This window comes from Lithobates pipiens, unplaced genomic scaffold (genome assembly GCF_037356315.1).
Source record: "Lithobates pipiens isolate NorthernLeopardFrog02 unplaced genomic scaffold, aLitPip1_a1.2 Scaffold_18, whole genome shotgun sequence".
In the NCBI taxonomy this organism is placed as follows: domain Eukaryota; kingdom Metazoa; phylum Chordata; class Amphibia; order Anura; family Ranidae; genus Lithobates; species Lithobates pipiens.
The window spans coordinates 364960267-364980916 of record NW_027507758.1 but is presented as its reverse complement, the minus strand read 5'-3'; the positions used below and the strand labels follow the sequence as shown (position 1 = coordinate 364980916).

At 41.5% G+C, this 20650-nt stretch overlaps 1 protein-coding gene across 6 annotated transcripts in view; it reads right to left on the bottom strand.

The window, feature by feature from the left end:
• PCYT1A (phosphate cytidylyltransferase 1A, choline) overlaps positions 1-20650 on the bottom strand; it is a 56497-nt gene that overhangs the window by 17428 nt on the left and 18419 nt on the right. For all 6 annotated transcript variants that reach the window (XM_077487586.1, XM_077487587.1, XM_077487590.1 and 3 more), the window contains exons 2-3: positions 11233-11405; positions 2480-2579 (exon numbers count right to left, since the gene is read on the bottom strand). In XM_077487586.1, coding sequence (XP_077343712.1) covers positions 2480-2579; positions 11233-11349 — 217 coding nt within the window. In that variant the 5' untranslated portion in view covers positions 11350-11405. The remainder of the gene's footprint in view (positions 1-2479; positions 2580-11232; positions 11406-20650) is intronic.

Below are 20650 nucleotides of genomic sequence, written 5' to 3'. Positions count from 1 at the left end.
AAGCTGCAGAGTGAAAAATCAGGCTCACTTCTGCATAGAAGCCAATCAGCTTCCAGGTTTTATTGCCAAAGCTTTATTGAACAAGCTGAGGTTAGAAGCCGATTGGCTCCCATGCAGAGCTGGATAAAGAATCTCTTATGTCACCATGTCTGTGCAAAATTATTAGACTCCAACCCCAAATGACAGGGTAAGTTACAATTTCCCTTTACATCATACAGGGTAAAGGGCTGAAATGGCGATATCATGTGATCATCTAGCCAGGGCTCGGGATCATGTCCTGTAGGCAGTTGGAACTAAACTGGGAATTGTGTGCTCCAAGCAGCTGATCAGGAATGATCACTCAAATCTATATGTTTTACTGTACCCTGAGCGATCACAGGACTTAAAGTGGTTGTAAAGGTACAAAGTTTTTTTTTAACCTTAATGTGGTGATGTTAAACTCTCATTTTTTTTTCCTTTAAAAATAACAAACATGCCATACTTACCTTCCCTGTGCTGGGGTTTTGCACAGAGCAGCCTGGATCCTCCTCTTCTCGGGTGCCTCGTCGGCACTCCTGGCCCCTCCTCTCCTGTTGAGTGCCCCCATGGTAAGTAGCTTGCAATGGGGGTACCCGAGCTGAGAGGCACCTCTGTGTGTTCATTCAGACACAGAGCCACGGTTTGGGCTTGTCCCTCATTGGCTAACTGACTTTGTCTCAGCCAAATCAAGAGGGAGAGTCCCTCGTGCACATCGCTGGATCAAGAAGGGGCTCAGGTAAGTATTAGGGGGGCTGCTGCACACAGAAAGTTTTCTTAATGCATAAAATGCTTTAGATGAAAAAAAAGCTTGTACCTTTACAACCACTTTAATGCACTCTCTGCATTAAGGGAAAAAAAAAACCTTCAGGGTGCATCTCCCCAGCCCCCCCCCCCCATTGCCTGAGCCGATCTCAATCCAGCAATGTGCATGAGAGCAGAGGCTCCCACAGCTGTCAAATATACACATACATACACAGTGGGGATGGAAATTATTCAGACCCCCTTAAGGCTGGGTTCCCACTGCTGCGGCTGGGAGACCTGGATGTGATTCGCACCGCACTGCAGTGCAAATCACATCCGATCTCTGTGCGATGCGAGTTCAGCCATACAGAGAGTATGGCTGAATTCGCATCGCACCCGCTCCAAACTCGCACAGAATCAGATCGCATGGGTGTTCACACCATGCGATCCGATTCCTGTCCGAGTTTGCAGATCGCACTGAGATATGCGAACTGATCTGGGGGTGTCATTAAGGTTTCACTGACACTCCCAGCAGTCCGCATAGGGCAGTGTGAACTGCCGGGGGGAGGCATGCGATGCGGGAACCCGCCGCGGATTCGCAGCGTTCCCGCATCGCTTCAGTGTGAACCCAGCCTAAATGTTTCACTCTTTGTTATATTGCAGCCATTTGCTAAAATCATTTGTTAATTTTTTTCTCATTAATGTACACACAGCACCCCATACAGAAAAACACAGAATTGTTGACATTTTGCAGATTTATTAAAAAAGAAAAACTGAAATATCACATGGTCCTAAGTATTCAGACCCTTTGCTGTGACGCTCATATTTAACTCAGGTGCTGTCCATTTCTTCTGATCATCCTTGAGATGGTACTACACCTTCTTTTGAGTCCAGCTGTGTTTAATTATACTGATTGGACTTGATTAGGAAAGCCACACACCTGTCTATATAAGACCTTACAGCTCACAGTGCATGTCAGAGCAAATGAGAATCATGAGGTCAAAAGGAACTGCCTGAAGAGCTCAGAGACAGAATTGTGGCAAGGCACACCATCCCCACTGTATATATATTTATCAAATATACAGTATATACATATACACACTCATTGTATATGTATAGATATCAGTAAACAGTTAAAACAGAAAAGCAGAGAATGTTTCACAGTACTATAAATGGCCGGTCAGGGTTTCCTGAAACTTGAAATTATTTAGAGCTGAAATACTGTGCTAGAACAATGTGCTACAGAGTGATTTACTGCTTAGAGGAAGTTTAGTGAATTTTGCAGTTCTCACTTGTTGGCAGGACAGTGTACAATGGGAGTTGGAGATTACAAAACAGTTTATAGTTACAATAGCTCTAAGTATAGGTTGCCAAGCTATTGCATTCAACAGGGAACGATCCTGGTGAACAACTGTCACCTAACTTTTAAAAGTACTGCATCTGTTGGGAAAATAAGCAGATGAATGTCAGCTAGACACCTCAGTGTGTTGAGCAGTCTGACTTCTGTTGTTACAGGTGTCCTGGGAACCCCTTGATGCAATATTTTATATAACCAAAAAGTTGAAATGCAGGCTTCAACAACCTATTGCGAGACACCCTACACTGCACCATAGAAAGAACACAAAAATTCCTCAGCCTAGCTGTGGCCATAGCTGAAACCTGATATTCACATTGCTTCCATAGGTGACATTACTTCGGTTGTAAAAATAGAAATACTTACGTGGCGTCCCCATTTTTGCTTCTTCCATTGTTACTCTCCTGTATGGCTTTTCATGGTCAATCTGTATTTCATCTGAGAATGGTGCAGGCTCACTTACACCCTGCAAATGCATAAGGAAATAATTTTATTATTGCATACCAGAAACAAACAGTTATAAATAAAATGGCTATGGTGTACCTATAAATACTTTTGGGCCACTAGTTCTTGATTGCATCAGTATCTGCTATAGAATCACCCCTATGCAGTGGAAAGGAAACATGGCCTGTGGTTTTCTAGGAGGCCAGGCTGAAGTGTTGGATTTGTTCAAAAGTCAAGTTAACACAGCAAATAAATGGGCAAGCATTGCCGATAATGTGCTTCATTTAGGTTGCACTTTCCTTTGTATGAAGTGAGCACAACCCTATCTGGCCAGTTCAGGACCAACATCATCTGCACCAGTTAAAAGGTACTTCAAAACCAGTCTGACCACAGTCTGATCTTTTTGAAAATAAAAAGGTATCATTGGGTGACAATCAACAGTTTGCAGTCAGCTTTAGGCAACAACTGACTTTATGTCAAAGTCATAACGGAATTGTTTTTCTGGATTCTGAAGCCCTTTAACCACTGGGCAGTTCCAAACTGGCAGGAAATGCTCCCCATGGCCACTATTACAGGGTGCCATACCCCACGTGTGTTATTCTAGAGAATTTAAAATAAATGAAACAAAATGCGAATCTAGGGGTGACACTATTGTTACAACCACCAAAGAAAACAAAGAGAAGAACTACGGTATAAAGATATTTTAATTTGAGGCATAGAGAGAATTAAATCTGTGCATTTTAACCTAGCAGCTTCTTAACAGTTTCCCAAAACAATTACATGCAAGGCATGCCTTAAAGCGGATTGCCACCCATATAAAAGTCAGCAGCTACAAAAAGTGTAGCTGCTAACTTTTAATAATCAGGCACTCACCTGTGCCACGGTTCAGCGTGCCTACACAGCCAGGCACGCACGAGCCGCGCTGCGTTTGGCTGGGAAATCTTCTGGGACCTGTGACGTGCACAGAGGGAAGGAGGAGAGGTGCACTTCCTTCCAGCTCCGCAGAGCCCCAGGAGGAAGTGGAAGCCCCTAAAAATTGGGTATTGAATTGAATCCATTTTGGAATAAGGCTGTTGCATAACAAAATGTGGGAAAAATGAAGCGATGGGAATACTTTCCGAATGCACTATAACAGAGGCCAAGTTGGCAGCTCCCCTGGCTGTAAAGAATAGGACTGTTTAGTTCCAAAAACACACACAAAAAAAAAAACATTACACTGAAGCAAACTAAACACTGAATATCTATTCTGAGAGGATGTTTCCTTTAATTCCTGTTCTTCTGTGTTTTCTCATTAATTTCTTAACCACATGACCTATGGAAGGTTTTAACCCCTTCATGACCAAACCATTTTTTGCTATTTGGCACTGCGCTACTTTATCTGACAATTACTCAGTCATGCACAACTATACCAAATAAAATATTTTTTTTCACACAACTAGAGCTTTCTTTTGGTGGTATTTGTTTTTTTTTATTCTATAAACGTAAAGTTACAAAAAAAATAAAAAAGGATATTTTACACATTCCATGTTAAAGCATATACAATAAAATCAAATTTCTAAATGCATTTAGGCCAAAATGTAGTCTACTACATGTCCTTGTGGATACTATACTATTTGGGACACTAGTATAGTTCTGATCGTGATCAAGATACTGATCCGTTAAGTCACTATACTAGTAATGGTGGTGATCATTGACTTATAGTGTAACTGTGATAGGGTGGAAGACAATCTGCCACTAACAGACATTGGCTGGGAGTAGAATTACCTGACACGAACGTCGCTAGTGACATTAATACAGTGATCAGTGATAATACTGTACATTGTACTAATGACACTGGCTGGGAAGTGGTTAACGTCAAGGGGTTCCCTGTGTGCCCTAACAAGGTGTTCCACTTTTACTCACAAATCTGGCTGCTTTTCCTCCCTGAACTCAGAGTTGATTTCAGGGAGAAGAAACAGCCAGATTTCTGTCTGTGTGCAGAGTTGTGTGATTGGCCACAGCAGAACAGCAGGTGTACAGACATAATCATTGACTGTAACCTGCTAACAAACTGATTGGACACAGTACGGATCAGCAGGGTTAAAGACTCAACTTTTGTCGAGGAAAAAAAACAAACAATCCCCCTCTGGGTGATCAATGTACATTACAGGGATTTTAAAAACTTTAGTCGCAGGTTCCTAACCTTTGTTTTGAAGGAATAAATGTTTGTTGCACCATGTCCTTTGCAGACTGATTCTGGTGCACTCTCGGTGCTCTAATAAGAAAAGCTGCAGGGTCTGCATCCCTTTATAAGTATTTAACCCTTGTGGAGGGTCTCATTAAATCTGAAACTCCTATTGCAGGGGTGCCTAAAATTTGATTTATAGCTTCTGATAAAAACGAGTGAGCTAGTCATATGAGCCAGAAACCGCAATTCTGGGGGCATTCTGTAATATCTTCAGGTTGCCGCATTATACAGAAAATTACTGTGGCTGCAGAATGAAAAGTCAGGGTAATTTTTAAAAACATTAAATTAAAACATGCCGTGTACATGATATTTTTTTTCAGTTTCTATATTTTTTTAAAACAAAAAGATAAAGCGGAAGTAAACCACTTTGTTTTTTTTAAACCACTGCAAGACAATAGAACAATGTGCTAGTATGAAACGCCTAATATTTTTGTGATAGAAGGGGTTATATGGTAAATATTATTTTTGAAATAGTAGCTGCTTCAGAGGAGTAAAGGAAATTTCTTGACACAAAAATGTAGACTATTTGCTTCGTTGTGGGAACATGAACAATCCATTGTAAACTCATGCAGAGAAACAAATAGAAATGCGGATTATTTGTTTACATTCAAACATTACTGTGTTGGCAGACACCCACTGTATTTATTAAAACTGAGAATACATGCTGAGGTTTTAACAAAAGGCTTTACGTTTCTATGGAGAAGAACTGATCCCGTGTAACACAGGAAAGCATATGATAAAATACAAAAAGGTAAAATATTTAGTTAAACAATTATTATTATTTTTTCTTCATGACTAAGCAGACTTAATCCGCCTATTAGTGAGATCCACAAATAATGATGTGAATATCAGTTACCTAACCTCCAAAAAAAGAGCATGCTATGTATACCAAGGCCTCCTGCACAATGGAACTTTTATAAAACGCTTTTGTCCTGGCAGGAGAAAAGCAGCTTCAAAAACGTGCCCAAGCTGTTTGGGCAAGTCAAGCGCTTGACTTGCCCACAAGGGTTAAATACTTATAAAAGGGATGCAGACCCTGCTGCTTTTCTTATTAGAATATCGAGATTGCACCAATATTCATTTATTCTGGCCACTGAACTGAAAAAACGCTCAAGAACTAAACGTGCCTAGCACTTAGGCGCATTTAGACACTGAACATATGTTTAGAAGCTTTACTTCCTAAGACTAACAAAAGAAAATTGGCAGGACATTAAAGGCTGGGTATCGCTGACCCACAAATTGTCTGTGATAAATAATGAATAAAAAAGGAAAAATTTTAAATTACCGACCTCTTCCGAATAAGGCATTTTCAGAAACAGGCAGGGTTCCTCAAAAAATCTTTTAAAGAGACTATTTTAAAAGCAGTTGTACAAGATTTGGGGATATGTTTTATGTAAAAAAAAAGACATTTGTTTTCCCAAAGGCTACAAATCTGCACAAAGGTGGTTTCATGTGTGTTTATAGTGTGCTTGGGGCTTTAAAAGGCCAATACACATATGTACCACAAACAAACATGGGACCCCTCAAACCTATTAATATACTTTCTTTAACAGGGCAACAACGCTGTTTTATTTGTTCAGCAGTGAAAATTGTGTAGCAGAGTTTTCACCCCATGAACAGTCTTAAGCCCCATACACATGGGCTGAATGTCGGACGACATCGGCCTGTTCAATAAAAACTGGCTGACATTCAGCTCGTGTGTATGGCAGCCAGTCCGACAGAAGCCAGTCGTTTGGCTAGCTTATATCGTATGAGCAAGCTGGAAAACCAGCAGCCGAGTGGCTCCCAATCCTCCTATCAGAACACAAAAGAAAAGCAGGGGAGATCGCTACACTAACATCAGACAGTTAGTACAGCAGCTCAGACCGAAGCTGTCATTTTTTTTTTTTACATTCAACCCACTGGTTGAACAAAAATAAATAAAAATAATCTAGTAGTGTGTACCAGGCTTTAAAAAAGCCATAGATTATGCAAAATTTCTTTCCTTTCCACCACCAGTGGAAGTAAAGAAAATTGCTTGATTCCCAAAAATCTCTCCAACAGTACTATTGTGTTCTGCCAGTGGGGAGTCTTCCCTGCCAGCAGAACACATTGATTAAGCAAGCCAGACGGTTCAAATCTTTGGTGGTTCAGCAGGAACTGGTTGATAATCAAACCATGTATGAGCAGGCTGAATATACCCAAGTTGATTGATCACCTTTGGTTCAACCAGCCTGTTGGATTTTACATGTGATTATTGCCAATGGCTGTTATAACCGTTGGCAACAATCACCGTGTTCTCGTCGCCGGGACAAAACATATGGCTCTGTGGGAGGGATTTCCCCATCAGCACTGATTGGGTCGATGGGAAAATTGGGCGATTTTCTTTCCTACAACCTGTGGTTGCAGGAAGAAAAAAAATCACCCCGTCTATGGCCGGCCTTAGTGTTGCAGCCCAAGCGCAAGTTACACTTTAAATATTCTATTTTAAATATTGATTAATGTTAATGGTTATATCAGACATCACTAATCGTTTAAGAAAAACCCCGACAGGCTAGTAATACACAAGTCAATCGATACATCAACTTGTGTGCAACCAGGGTGTCCATACAGAAAAGACCAGTCCCTGCTGAACCAGCCGAATTTTGATTCTTGCATGGCCGACCTTAGATGGATATAGAACCGAAATAAAAAATTTTTTGGGGATATTTGCCATGTAAAAATACAGTGTTTTGAATCATGCGTGTCCCATGTATGCGCATCCGGCTGCCTTACTAAAATGGTTTCATTCGTCATATAGACTAAGTACTGAACGTCTGGCGCTGAAATGGACACTTCTAGCTCTCATAAAGGGATGATAGTGGGTTGCTCATTCTCCACCTCATCCATTCATAAAACATCCTGTAATCTTTTCACAGAATACAGCGAATTCTGTGAATGGACAAGGAGAGAGGAGTTGTAGATGAACATCATGATCCCCCTTGCCCATTCAAAGAAAGCCTTGTTAATATATTACCATTTATTACCTTTTAGTTAAAGATGAAAGATGATCTAAAAGCTGTGTGCTTGCTTTCTCTGGTTATCTGTACTGCCCTTCTGTTTGCATCTCCCCTAACTGCTGAAAGACTGTGCCAACAACAGGATATTTCATGTACTTGCTGAATGCACTTCTGTATTTAGACTAGAGGTCATAATAATCTTATGTTTATGTCAATCAACTTTTTTTTTTAAATTATTTAATAATTTCCCTGTTAAAAGCCCCATACGATCACTGGGCTATCAGCTTCCCTTTATCCCTTGCTAGAAACAATGCTTTAATCCACGTTATACCTTTTCGCTTTCTCGTTACCGGTACAAGTCATGGTTTGAAAAGAGGAAGCACCACAAAGGGTTTTATTTAAAATTAACTAGTCTCAATTGGGACTTTTTTTTAAAGCTTCCTCCTACCTACAGAAGTAATTTTCCTGACAACTAATACTATAGCATTAGCTGACTCACAGAGATTAGAGGGAGATTAAGAAAAAAAAAAAAAGTGGCCATTCATTGCCACCTAGTGGACAATATTCATAATGCAGATTTCATATGAATATACCTAGTGAGTCACTATATATGAATATACCTAGTGAGAACACGTATGCAGCTAATGGAATTTGAACTCTCATCCAACCCGTTTGTTCTAAGGCAGTGACTCACTTAAAGCAGCCCATAGATTATGCAATTTTCTTTCCTTCCACTGTGAGTGCAAGGAAAGAAAATTCCTCAATTCTCCATCAACAGTTAGTGATAGTGGAATCCCTCCCACAGTGCTATTGTGTTCTGCTGGCAGGGAGCCTTCTCTGATAGCAGAAAACAATGGTCACTGTTAGTGGCTATAGCTACCAGCAGTGATCACATGAAAAATATTCAACTTCATTACAACCAGCCGTCCCATAGGTAGACCAAATTCAGCTGATCTCTTCCGAACCAGCAGAGATTTGATCCATGATCTATGAGCAGCTTTAGTAGAATAGTTAGGAGATAGCAAACTACATATTCTCTGTGACACCACTTACATGCTCGGCATCTCTTATCTGTATGTATGATTGTATTTTTAATAAAGAAGTCAGTGCCCTCTGTTTCTTTTTTGGGTATGTTAACATACTTTTCTGTGTCTAAGATTTAATCTCAGCAGTTGAGGCTTAACAATGGAATCGAAATGTAGGCAGACAATACAATAATAGTTTACAAGGAAACATTACAGCAAGCATGTAAAATATGAAAGCTACCTAAAATAAATGACTTCCTTAACTGTGATAAAATCTGACAGTTTTTTTTGGTGGTGGGAGGAGCAGGTTCTCCTTCCTCCCTCCCTCCTTGCAGTCTTCTGGGACATGTCACAGGTCCCAAAAGACCTCAGGACCAGTCACAATGCATAGCACAACGTGTGTGTGTGCAGTGGGCAACCGGCTCTGGAGCCACAAGCTGCCACAGCTGGGTGTCCAGAGTTAAGATGTTGGCGCCGGGGACCATTTCCAGGTGGGTACAGTGCTGGATCCTGGGAACTTTTGAGTGCCTGTTTATTAAGGGTTCACACCTGGCTTGTTCGGGTCGCAAGAAATGAGATAAGCCACCAGTACATCAGGTGTGATCAATTGTTTATGATTTGTACCACAGCTTGTAGACTCTCTAACTTTCACAAAAACCAAATAATATCCACCAATTTGGATTATTTTTACCAAAGATATGTAGCAGTATAAAATTGTGGCCAAAATTTATGAAGAAAAATTTATAATTTACAAAATGTCATCACAGAAACTAAGAAAATGCGTTTTTTTTTACATTTTCTGTCTTTTTTTCATTTATAGCGCAAAAAATAAAAAACCCCAGAGGTGATCAAATACCCCCAAAATAAATCTCTATTTGTATGGAAAAAAAGGACAAAAAATTAATTTGGGTACAGTATTACATGACTGAGTAGTTGTCATTCAAAGTGTGAGGGGGGGGGGGGGCGGTTTAAGTGCCCAGTAGGCAAGTGGTTAAAGACTTTTAGGGCCAAAGATGTACCGGTATGTTATGCAAAGCAACAGATCAGACATATTCTGTAATGTTTATCAATGCGGGACTGAAAACTGCAAAGATTAATCTGGTGACTGTTACCATCCGGCACTCTAAACAAATGTATTTGTGGATTGATTCACGATTTCAGGACAGATAGTGCTTTATTGTAGAACTAAAATTTAATGCAAAACATCTGAAATTGCTAAACAGTGTTAGAAATCTGTGTAACCTCCATAGTTCAAACTATCTAAATGACTTTTGCCTTTGTGTGTTGATCAGTGTTTTTGGGAGGTGATGATGTGTTAAGGCAGTCTGAATATAGGACTGTACTTGTTCCCTTACATGAAATGCTCTGGAGGAATATTTTCATTCTTTGTCAGAATTAGAAGTGGAATAAGGCATATCTACCCACACTGAACCCTTTCTCCCCTTCTGCTGTTTTTTTTCAGCTACTTGTATCTCATTTAATTGACAGCTGAATTTAGTAAGAGAAGAGACAGGGATGGACTGTTCGGGTCCACACTATTTTGTGCAGAAAAGTGCTCTGCTCCTTAAAGTAGAACTAAAGGCAAAACTTTTCTTTTTCATTGTGGATAGAGTTCTAACCCCTGTAAGGCTTATATTTGCTTCCATGTCCCATAGCCAAAATAGGAAGTGAAAGGAAATCCCTGCAAATTAAGGGAAGCCCTTGGGGACCTCCAGGTCACTAGAACTAGTGTCCTCACTGGAAGATTTCTCTTCTATTACTTTTCTGGGGACAACCTAAAATGTGGGATTTTCTTTTAATTTCACATTCAATGATAATGGTAAACAGGACAAATAGAGAGGAGGAATCTCACGAATGGGAGCACAGACAGCAGTAAAAACCCGAGTGTTCTAATCTATCTCCACTGTATCCACTGTATCCAAAATTTACTTTAGTTGTACTATATGAAATGCCATCAAAAAAAGGGGTTCCCAATGTTGGTGTGGAAAGCCTATGGTCTCTGGGGACTGCAACTTTCACCCTGGTCTCTTGCAGAATCAAAAAAAATGCGAATCCTGTGTAAAAGTTGTCTAAATCTGTATGAATACATTTATAAATACAATCCACAGATTTGCAAGTGTGCATGAATGCACTATTCATAACTTGCAATTTCAAAGTGTTTGCTTTATAGAAACATACAATGATAAAGCGTTTTTTTGTGTAAGAGAACAATTGACTAAATATGGCAGAATTTAATTTTGCTAGCAGCACAAATTAATCAAATTTTATTTGCTATAAATAACTGTTTAATTTGCTATACAGGCATTTCACTTTGGCAGACTGCCACGGCGATCATGAGTTTTGATTTTGATGACACACAATGAATACAGAAAGCCAAAAAGTGGTTAAAAACGGATTGAATCTAATTTTGCTACGAAACGTAGTTTTCAAAACCTAATTACTAACTGTCATAAATCGAGGAACTTTTCTAAGAACAGACTCTTCATCTGTTGTCCCATTGGATCCGGCAACATCTTTTCTTCTCTTGCGGGAGATGAGCTTTGTTGTGTTCTGAGACTCCATTAGTGTGATGTGAGGGAGTGCCTTGTAGAGGTTTAAACGGATATTTCATATGTTTCCTAAAAGGAAAAGACAGATCATCAAAACAAATGTACACAATTCTAAAGATTCAGCCTTCATATTCTGCACAAATATAGTCTATGGCAGAGATCTGCAATTAGCGGCCCTCCAGCTGTTGCAAAACTACAAGTCCCATCATGCCTCTGTGTGTCATGCTTGTGGCTGTCAGAGTCTTGCTATGCCTCATGGGACTTTTAGTTCTGCAACAGCTGGAGGTCCGCTAATTGCATATCCCTGGTATTGTTCAACGGCGGTGGCGTTTGGATATTAGGCATGAGAACAACAACTGGAACTTTGTGACACTCCTCTGAAAGTAATAATTGGAGTGCATCTGTGCTTTGCCATGCTGGGCAAAGCAATCTATTCCCTTACCACCACATATGGGTTTAACGTCCCACCCCAGTCAAAACTTTTACTTTTCAGGATAAGCCAAAGAGGAATTAGAACATCTGTCTGGTTCCTAATCGCTGTCTGTTTCCAATTTTGATTTGATTTCACTTTCTGTCCCTTTGACAGGTATCACCAGGAAAGCAGATGAGGGGAATCTTTCCCAAGGCGACATATACAACAATTATATATATATATATATATAACAACATTTCTGACCCTTTTCCTCTCCATTAAAAACAACAACAAAAAGTTTAGGCTGGAGCAGAGCCAAAACCACACCGTTTATATGGCATTGTAAAAAGTTTTATAGATTGATCAATCCTATCAGATGCTGAAAAAAGATAATATGGTCAAAAATGTAAACAATATTTTGAACCTGCCCAGCTCATAAAAAAGGTGTCAACACTATGCCATGATGACCCGATGGTGTGTTCAGCATCGCTGAGAGGCTTTCATAGCAGAGAATTCCCTCATCAGCAAATGGAGGAATGTAGGAATGTATAGCTTCCACATATCTTTTGTCAATCAATACCAGTATTGTGAGTGCTGCGCAGGCTCTGACAGGTGCTCCTCCAACAAACTGCTGGGAGTGAAGGCTAAGAGCTCATCCCAGCTCCCAATGTCATTATGGGGGAAAGAAAAAAAATCCTGTAAGCTGCACATCACTGCAAACCTTGTGTTTGAGAGTGTAACAGCCTCAGCCTGGGCTCCAAATAGGTCAAGCGCCTCCCCCCCCCCCCCCACGTGTTTCACCCCCCCACCAAAGCTTAGTCATGGGGCAGCTAAGCCTCTGGGGGTGGAGCAAAACGTATAGGGGCATGGCCAGGTTGGAGCCCAGGCTGAGGCTGTTACACTCTCACACAGGGTTTGCAGTGATGTGCGACTTTCAGGATCATTTCCACACAGTGTTGTTCTCTTTAAACATATTTAATCCATGATCCAAGTATGCAAACCCTTGAAGGTTTGTCTATATGGTAGTTCCAATTATTCACTTGTTTGCTTTTACTCTACCTTTACACATTTAAAAATAAAAGAATTCTACAACTAATGTTACGGTTCAAAATCCAACTTTGTGCTGAAGTTGCTCTGCATATTTTACTCTGATCATGCTGCCCACAAGGCCAATAGTAAATCCTGCGAAAAACCTGTGTTTGCGCCCAACCCAATTTTATTTATTTATTTAGATGTTTAGATTAGAGCGAAGGAGGCTTAGAACACCAGTCAGGTTTGTACTTCTATCTGGGCTTGGTGTCACATTGACAACAAATTCATTAGACGGGAAGTGAGGAAACATCTATAAAAAGGGACACTGACAACAAAATAAAGTAGACAGGACATTCTCTTTATTGTGCAGCTCTACACAAAACTTTTCTTCATTGTGTGTGTTGAAGGGTAAAACCTCAGATTTACTGCTCTCTGCTGTCTCAATAAGGAAACTACCTCTTGGTGGCCAAAATGCCAAATTTGTTTTTACATCTGCCCTTTCTGGAAATGTTATTTCATCACAGCAGCCTGCTTCATCCCTGCCCTCTGCTCTCCTGGGGCTGAAAAGTAAGGGGCACTATGATGGGGGGCACCTGACACAAGGGGGCACTATGATGGGGGGCACCTGACGCAAGGGGGCACTATGATGGGGGACACCTGACGCAAGGGGGCACTATGATGGGGGACACCTGACGCAAGGGGGCACTATGATGGGGGACACCTGACGCAAGGGGGCACTATGATGGGGGACACCTGACGCAAGGGGGCACTATGATGGGGGACACCTGACGCAAGGGGGCACTATGATGGGGGACACCTGACGCAAGGGGGCACTATGATGGGGGACACCTGACGCAAGGGGGCACTATGATGGAGGACACCTGACGCAAGGGGGCACTATGATGGGGGACACCTGACGCAAGGGTGCACTATGATGGGGGACACCTGACGCAAGGGGGCACTATGATGGGGGACACCTGATGTAAGGGGGCACACCTGGAGCTAGGGGGGGATTTGATGCAAGGGGGCACTCTGTTATGAACACCTAGTGCAAGAGGCACCTGGTGCAGGGGGTATTCAGTTAGGGACACATGGTACTAGGGAAAACTTTGATGAGGACACCAGATATAAGGGAGGTCAGGACAATGGAAATTAATATTACAGAAATGCATTGGAAATTGTACATTACTTTCTTATTTTTTATTTTTTGATAGATATAACATGACAACTACAAACATACTAGGACTTGAGTCATGACAAAAACATGATATTTGGACATCTGCTGATAGAAAATTTTACTGACTGAACCTCCTTGAATTTTAATTCAATACCCCTGAACTAAAGGATAAAAAAAAAAAAAAAAAAAAAAAAAAAAAAAAAAAAAAAATCATGGTTTCCATAACCTTACGCATTAAAACCTGGATGTGCTGAATGCTATTTAAGGATCTACATAAACGCTACATAAATACCGCTGATATATTACACGTCTCCGCATTTTTATATGTATTTGTTTTTCTCATTACTGAAACTGATGGAGGACTTCATTTTTTATAAACTGGTTAATGTATTCTTGTACACTTTAAAGATTTGTACGATTCATTTTGACTTTCTTCAATAAAAAAAACAAAAAAAAAAAAAAACCCAAGCATGGTTTCATTAAGCTAAAATAAAATATGTGAAACCAAGTCCACCAACACCTGTGCATTACAATTATAGCTGAGCCAAAAGAACAGACAGTTCATCCGTGACTCGAGTGGTATGAGCACAGCGAGGTGGGCAGTGTGCTCTCTTATGAGATCTCATATTCCCAGCAACACTTGGCATTACAAGTAGAAGCTGCTAAAGGCCACTTATTCTAACAGCCTAAATTAGCGTACATTCTCTAGATTTCCATTATCGCTATAAACTTGGTAAACATCCTCTGTATAATTGCCAGAATAACCCCACTAATAATCACAGTTTTGCCAAGTTGTCTGTGAACTAAAACACACCATTTCAAAACAAGAAGGAATGCTGGAGCTCTGTCTAATGCACTACAGAAAGCTGGTAAAGGGACATTATGTGCATTTCCAGAAGCACCTTATCTGCTAAAAGAAAAACCTCTAGCTGGTTAGGGATATAAGGCATGGCTAAGCAAACTATCCCAAAATCTAGTATCCAACTTCAAAACATTAGGAAACAACATTGTGACTTTGACCTGATGTATGTACCATATTTATCAGCGTATAACACTCGCTTTTCCCCCCTTAAAATCAGGGGAAAATCGTGGGTGCGTCTTATACGCCGATCCCTCGCCGATTGTGAGCTTCTTGGCGGCTTTCGGCCATTCTCAGCGGCTTTCGTAAAGACCAGAGCCACAGAGAGCGGCCGAAAACTGCTGAAAGCCGCCGAGAGCTACCAATCACCGCTGAGATACACAGGACATCCGCTCTATATCTTGGCGGCGCCGTTTTTAAACAGGAAGCCTGCAACGACACGGACAAGGCTACAATGCAAGGCTGCTTTGATCGGCATTTAAAATTTACATTTTTTTTCCTTAAACTTCCCTCCTAAACTTGGAGTGTGTTTTATACGCTGATAAATACGGTAGTTATCACCCAACATCCCTATCGGATGGATACAGTTCTTTTCTCTCCTTCCCACAACAGCAGCCATATATGCTGCCATGACACCCCAGCACCCATACATAGTCTTATCCATAAATATATATATATATATATATATATATATATATCTTGGAGCACATCACCGGTCACAGGGTAGGCATAATAATTACTATGTGGGTTATGCACCACCTATAGATAAATGGACACAGGCAGACCAATCAAACAGGAAGTCCTCCCCAATGAAACCCTTCCTACACAAGAAGTACCTCAGTATTATAGTAAAGCAATAAATTAACCCCCCCCCCTCCAAAGAAGAGGGGCGGGACCCCTGTATCTCATGATGTACTCCAAGAAAAGGACTTTTCAGGGAAGCTGGAGGGGGAAAAAAAAAATCTAAATTTTTTCTTTATCATACATCACGAGACACAAAGCAGCGATAATAATTACTATGTGGGATGTCCTAAAGCACAATAAAGCAATAAAGGGAGGGGGAGACAATCACAGACACTGCCACCTGAGGAGGACTTATTCTGCTGCCCATAATATACTGTGGCCAAAGCAGTATCCTCCGTGGCTTTGATACCCATCTGGTAAAATCCTGGGAATGTACGAACCATGTAGTGGCCTTAAAAACCAAAGCCACTGACATCTGGTGGGGAATTGCCAAAGATGCCCCCCACACATCTGGTAGCGAGCACTCTCACCAAGAAGGGGTAACTAGAGGATCCAAAAATAAATAGTTAATTTGGATGCCTCCTGCCCTTCCTGGGCTATGTTGGCAGCACAAACCAGGATTCCTGACCTGTGCCAGCAATTCAAGTAAATCCTGACTGCCAAAACTATCTCCAGAGTATGCTGCGATCTTACTCCTGCCAACTGAAAATTAGAAAAACAAGGCAAGACACTGTCCTGATTCAAGTGAAAACTAGAAACCACTCTAGGCAATGAAGACGGAGGACGCAACATCACCTTATAATGATGCAAGACCAAGAACAGCTCCTTGCATGAAAGCCGACAGCTCTGACATTCCACTTGCTGAAGTGATAGCAACCAAAGAAGCCACTTTCCGAGTCCAAAGACTAACAGAGTTTCTCAAATTAGTTCAAAAGGTGGCCTCTGCAAGGACAGTCAAGAGCAAATTCAAGTTCCAAGGACACAAGGGTGGCCTGACAGGCCGGACTGTCTGTGTTACACCCTGTATGAAGTATGAATCAAGGAGTGAAATACAATGGCTTCTAGAAAACAAAATGGATAGGGAAAAATCTGACCCTTAATGGTACTTAAGGCCAATCTCACTTCCCTTCCCAATTGGCGAATGGAAAAAACAAAACAAAAAAAAAAAAAAAACTCCCACCCACATATCTGCAGGTGCTACTTCCTGGCTTCACCCCAGGCAAAAAATTTCCAAGCCCTGTAAGTCCCTGAAGCTGGCTCCCAGGTGCTCAACATTGTGGACCTAACAGGATCCAAGACCAGTAGGTCCAGCTGGACTGGAAGTGTCCAGCGCTAGGTCAGTGTATCAAGCCCTCCTGGGCTAATTTGGCTAACACTTATGAGTGTTGCCACCTCCCAGATTCTTTGCAAAAGTACGCTCCATCAGACAATTGCTGGCCAAATTTCCGCCAACAAATGTTGGATTGCAGGCTAGTACATTTTCTGCAGACAGCAGTCTGTTGTTAGATTTTCCTATCATGTGTACACAAGTCCGTCACATAAAAGTCCAAACACGCATGCTCAGAATCAATGCTCACCAAACACGACATTAGCAGAAGGTGTCCAAAGGGTGGCACTCAAGAGCTGAAATTCCATGTAGTGCGTCGCTACATTCGTGTTCGTTGGCCAACAATTGTATACCGTTTGTATGCAAGTCAAGTTCCTGGCACACGCCCTGCGGACAAAAGTCTGATGCTTTGTTGGCCAACCATCCGATCGTGTGTACGAGGCTTTAGAGAGGATTGCAATGCTCCTACATACAGTGAGACTATGGCGAACAAAACACAGCCACCTTCTAACAGGAAGTCAGATAACAGCAGAAAAAAAAGTGAATTTTGAGATTTTTAAAAGGCTGACAGCAATAGACTGTACTTTTCTGAGGTAAGTATACATATTTGAATTGCTTTTTATATTTTTTTTTTTAAACAGACTTTAGTGCCACTAATTATTTATTTACTAAAGCTGGAGAGTGCAAAATCAGTCTCACTTTTGGAGAGAAACCAATCAGCTTCTAACCCCAGCTTGTTCACTGAGGTTGAAGCGGATTGGTTTATATGTAGAAGTGAGCCCGATTTTGCATTCTCTAGCTTTAATAAATTAACACCTTTAAAAGGGGTTGTAAAGGTTCGTTAAAAAAAAAAAAAAAAAAAAAACACACATGCAGGTCATACTTACCTCCTCTGTGCAAGGGTTTTGCACAGAGCGGCCCGATCCTCCTCTTCTGGTGCCCCTCTGTGGCACTTCTGGCTCCTCCTCTTCTCAACTGCCCCCACAGAGAAGCGCTTTCCATGGGGGTACTTGTGCAGGCGTGCTCCAGAGACCTGTTGCTGCGTCCATTGACACAGACAGCAGGACTCGGCCCCACCCCAGCGTCATTGGATTTGCTTGGGAGCCAATGGCTGCTGCTATCAATCTATCCAATAAGGACCCGAGACAGGGGCTGGAGCTGGTGTGCGCATTCCTGTCACTGGAAAGATCTGGGTCAGGTAAGCAAAAGGGGGTCTCTGGGGGGCTGCTGCACTACAGGTTTTTATGCATTACGGTGTAAAACCTTGAGGGTTTACAACCCCTTTAAGTGTGCAAGGTAGAGCAATGAACAATTCAAAAAAGCTTTACATAAACTGACCCGCACGAGAATACTGCATGAGGACATTTTGAGCGTAATAACTGCCTAGACAAACATTGGTTAGGATGCTATACTCGCAATTATTAAAAAACAGTGACATTTCTATGAAAATCTGTCAGATACACCTGGTTACTACAATAGTAACTGTATGTACAATACTACAAACTAAATCTTAAAACAAACATTCCACATTAGAAAATATTGCTGAATCTCAGCTAATACAGTAAATCCTTTTCACCAAGTATGTCAACATGACAGTTTCTTGCAGTTTAATGGAGTTCTTTTGTCAAAGCTTCCACACACTTCCATTTAAAAAGGATAACCAAACCCAAGAGCAAAAATGTAATACAGTAAAACCTTGGTTGGAGAGTGTTTTGCAAGACAAGCAAAACAAACATTTTGACCTTATATACAAGGGATGTGTTGATCTACAAGTAGTGCCATGTCATAACTGGAGTATAAAAGAAGTACATACAGTGAAGGAGCGACATCATGCAGCCACTACACCAAGGACTAGCAAGCAGCAATATATTACATTTCTGGTTTGGGGTTTGGATACACTTTAATAACATCAGCATTATTTAAACAATACAAAAAACAATTACATTTGGCAATCCAATATAAGAAAAATCTCCTTTTCATTATGTGAGTGCTGCCTTTCTGCTGGCCATATATCTTTCCACAACTTCCTGGATTCCCTGCATGCTTTAAAGTGGTTGTAAACCCGTACAGACCACTTTGACCTACAGGTAAGCCTAGATTAACCACTTCCCACCCGGCCAATGCACATATACGGCCGGGTGGGAGCCGTCTACTCCTGATAGGACGTTCAGGAACGTCCATCAGGAGGAGCGGGATCGCGCGCGTGCCCGCGCAGCGGCGCGATCTCGATGCGCCCGTGTCACCGGGACACGGCGCATCTCAGATCGGCAGGAGGGCTCTGTGATTGGCCCTCCTGATCACATGACGGCCGTGTCCAATCACGGCCGTCATGTGATGTAAACAAACAACCGGTTGCTAGGCAATCGGCTCCTCCTCGCCTCACACAGAAGTCATCGCTGAGGAGAGGAGAGCAGATTGCTGCAGCCGGCTGATGATCAGTGAGTATGAGCTGTTTTTTACAGCTTTTTACTCACTGATCTTCAGTCTAGTGTAAACACACAACACACCACACAGTGTAAACACAGTCCCCACATATGTCCCCATAACACACATGTCCCCAAAACATACATGTCCCCAAAAAATAAAAACCCTAATAATAAAAACATGTCCCCCACATATGTCCCACTAAAATCACTTGTCCCAATGATTATGTGCACACATATGTACGTGATCACCTGCACACATATGTACATGATCATTTGCGTACATATGTCCGTGATCACACAAACCAATTATTATACACTTAACGGAATTTTTTTTACCAAAAACATGTAGCGGAATACATTTTGGCTTAAATTTATGACAAAATTTGATTTTATTGGATTTCTTTTAAAATAGAAAAAAGAAAATATTGTTTTTTTTCCAAATTTCCGCTTTTTTGCGCTTATATCGCAAAAAATAAAAAACGGAGTCGTGAATAAATACCACCAAAATAAAGCTCTATTTGTGCGAACAAAATGATAACAATTTCATTTGGGTACAGTGTAGCATGACCGCGTAATTGTCACTGAAAGCACTAGAGCGATGAAAGCTGAAAATTGGGCTGGGAAGGAAGGGGGCGAAAGTGCCCTGTATTGTAGTGGTTAAGGCTTACCTGTAGGTCCAAGAAATATCTCCTAAACCTACACGGTTTAGGAGATATTTGGTAAAAAAAAAACAGGCACTGCTGTCTGCGGCGCACAGGTGCACTGAGTATGCCGTTAGTGGCAGCTCTCGTGCACATGCGCAAGATTGATGTAATCGCGGCTCTGGTCAATCACAGCGCCGGAGCCACGATACCAGGAAAGAAGAAGATGGACGCTCTGTGGAAGAGGGGACAGCGGTGACATCGCTGGCTCCTGTGTCAGGTGACACATTATGCTTTACCTTTGCAGGGAAACAAAGAAGAAGTAAACCCATCAGGGTTTACTTCCTCTTTAAAGCAGGCGTCCTCAAACTACAGCCCGCCAGTTGTTCAGGAACTAAAATTACCATCATGCCTAGTCATGTCTGAATGTCAGAGTTTTACAATGCCTCATGAGACTTGTAGTTCTGCAACAGCTGGAGGGCCGTAGTTTGAAGATCCCTGCTTTAAAGCTTCTTCTCTGCTGTTTATTTTCAAATTCTAAGGACTACATGTCCCATGGTACTTTGTTGCCAGCAAGCTGTGATTCACGTACTGACGCTGCCTCCTGAGACTCCTCCTCTCAGGACTCAGTAATGCAGAAGGCAGACTCTGTGAAATGTGTAACACAACAATGCCTACCCACGGGGCATAATGAAT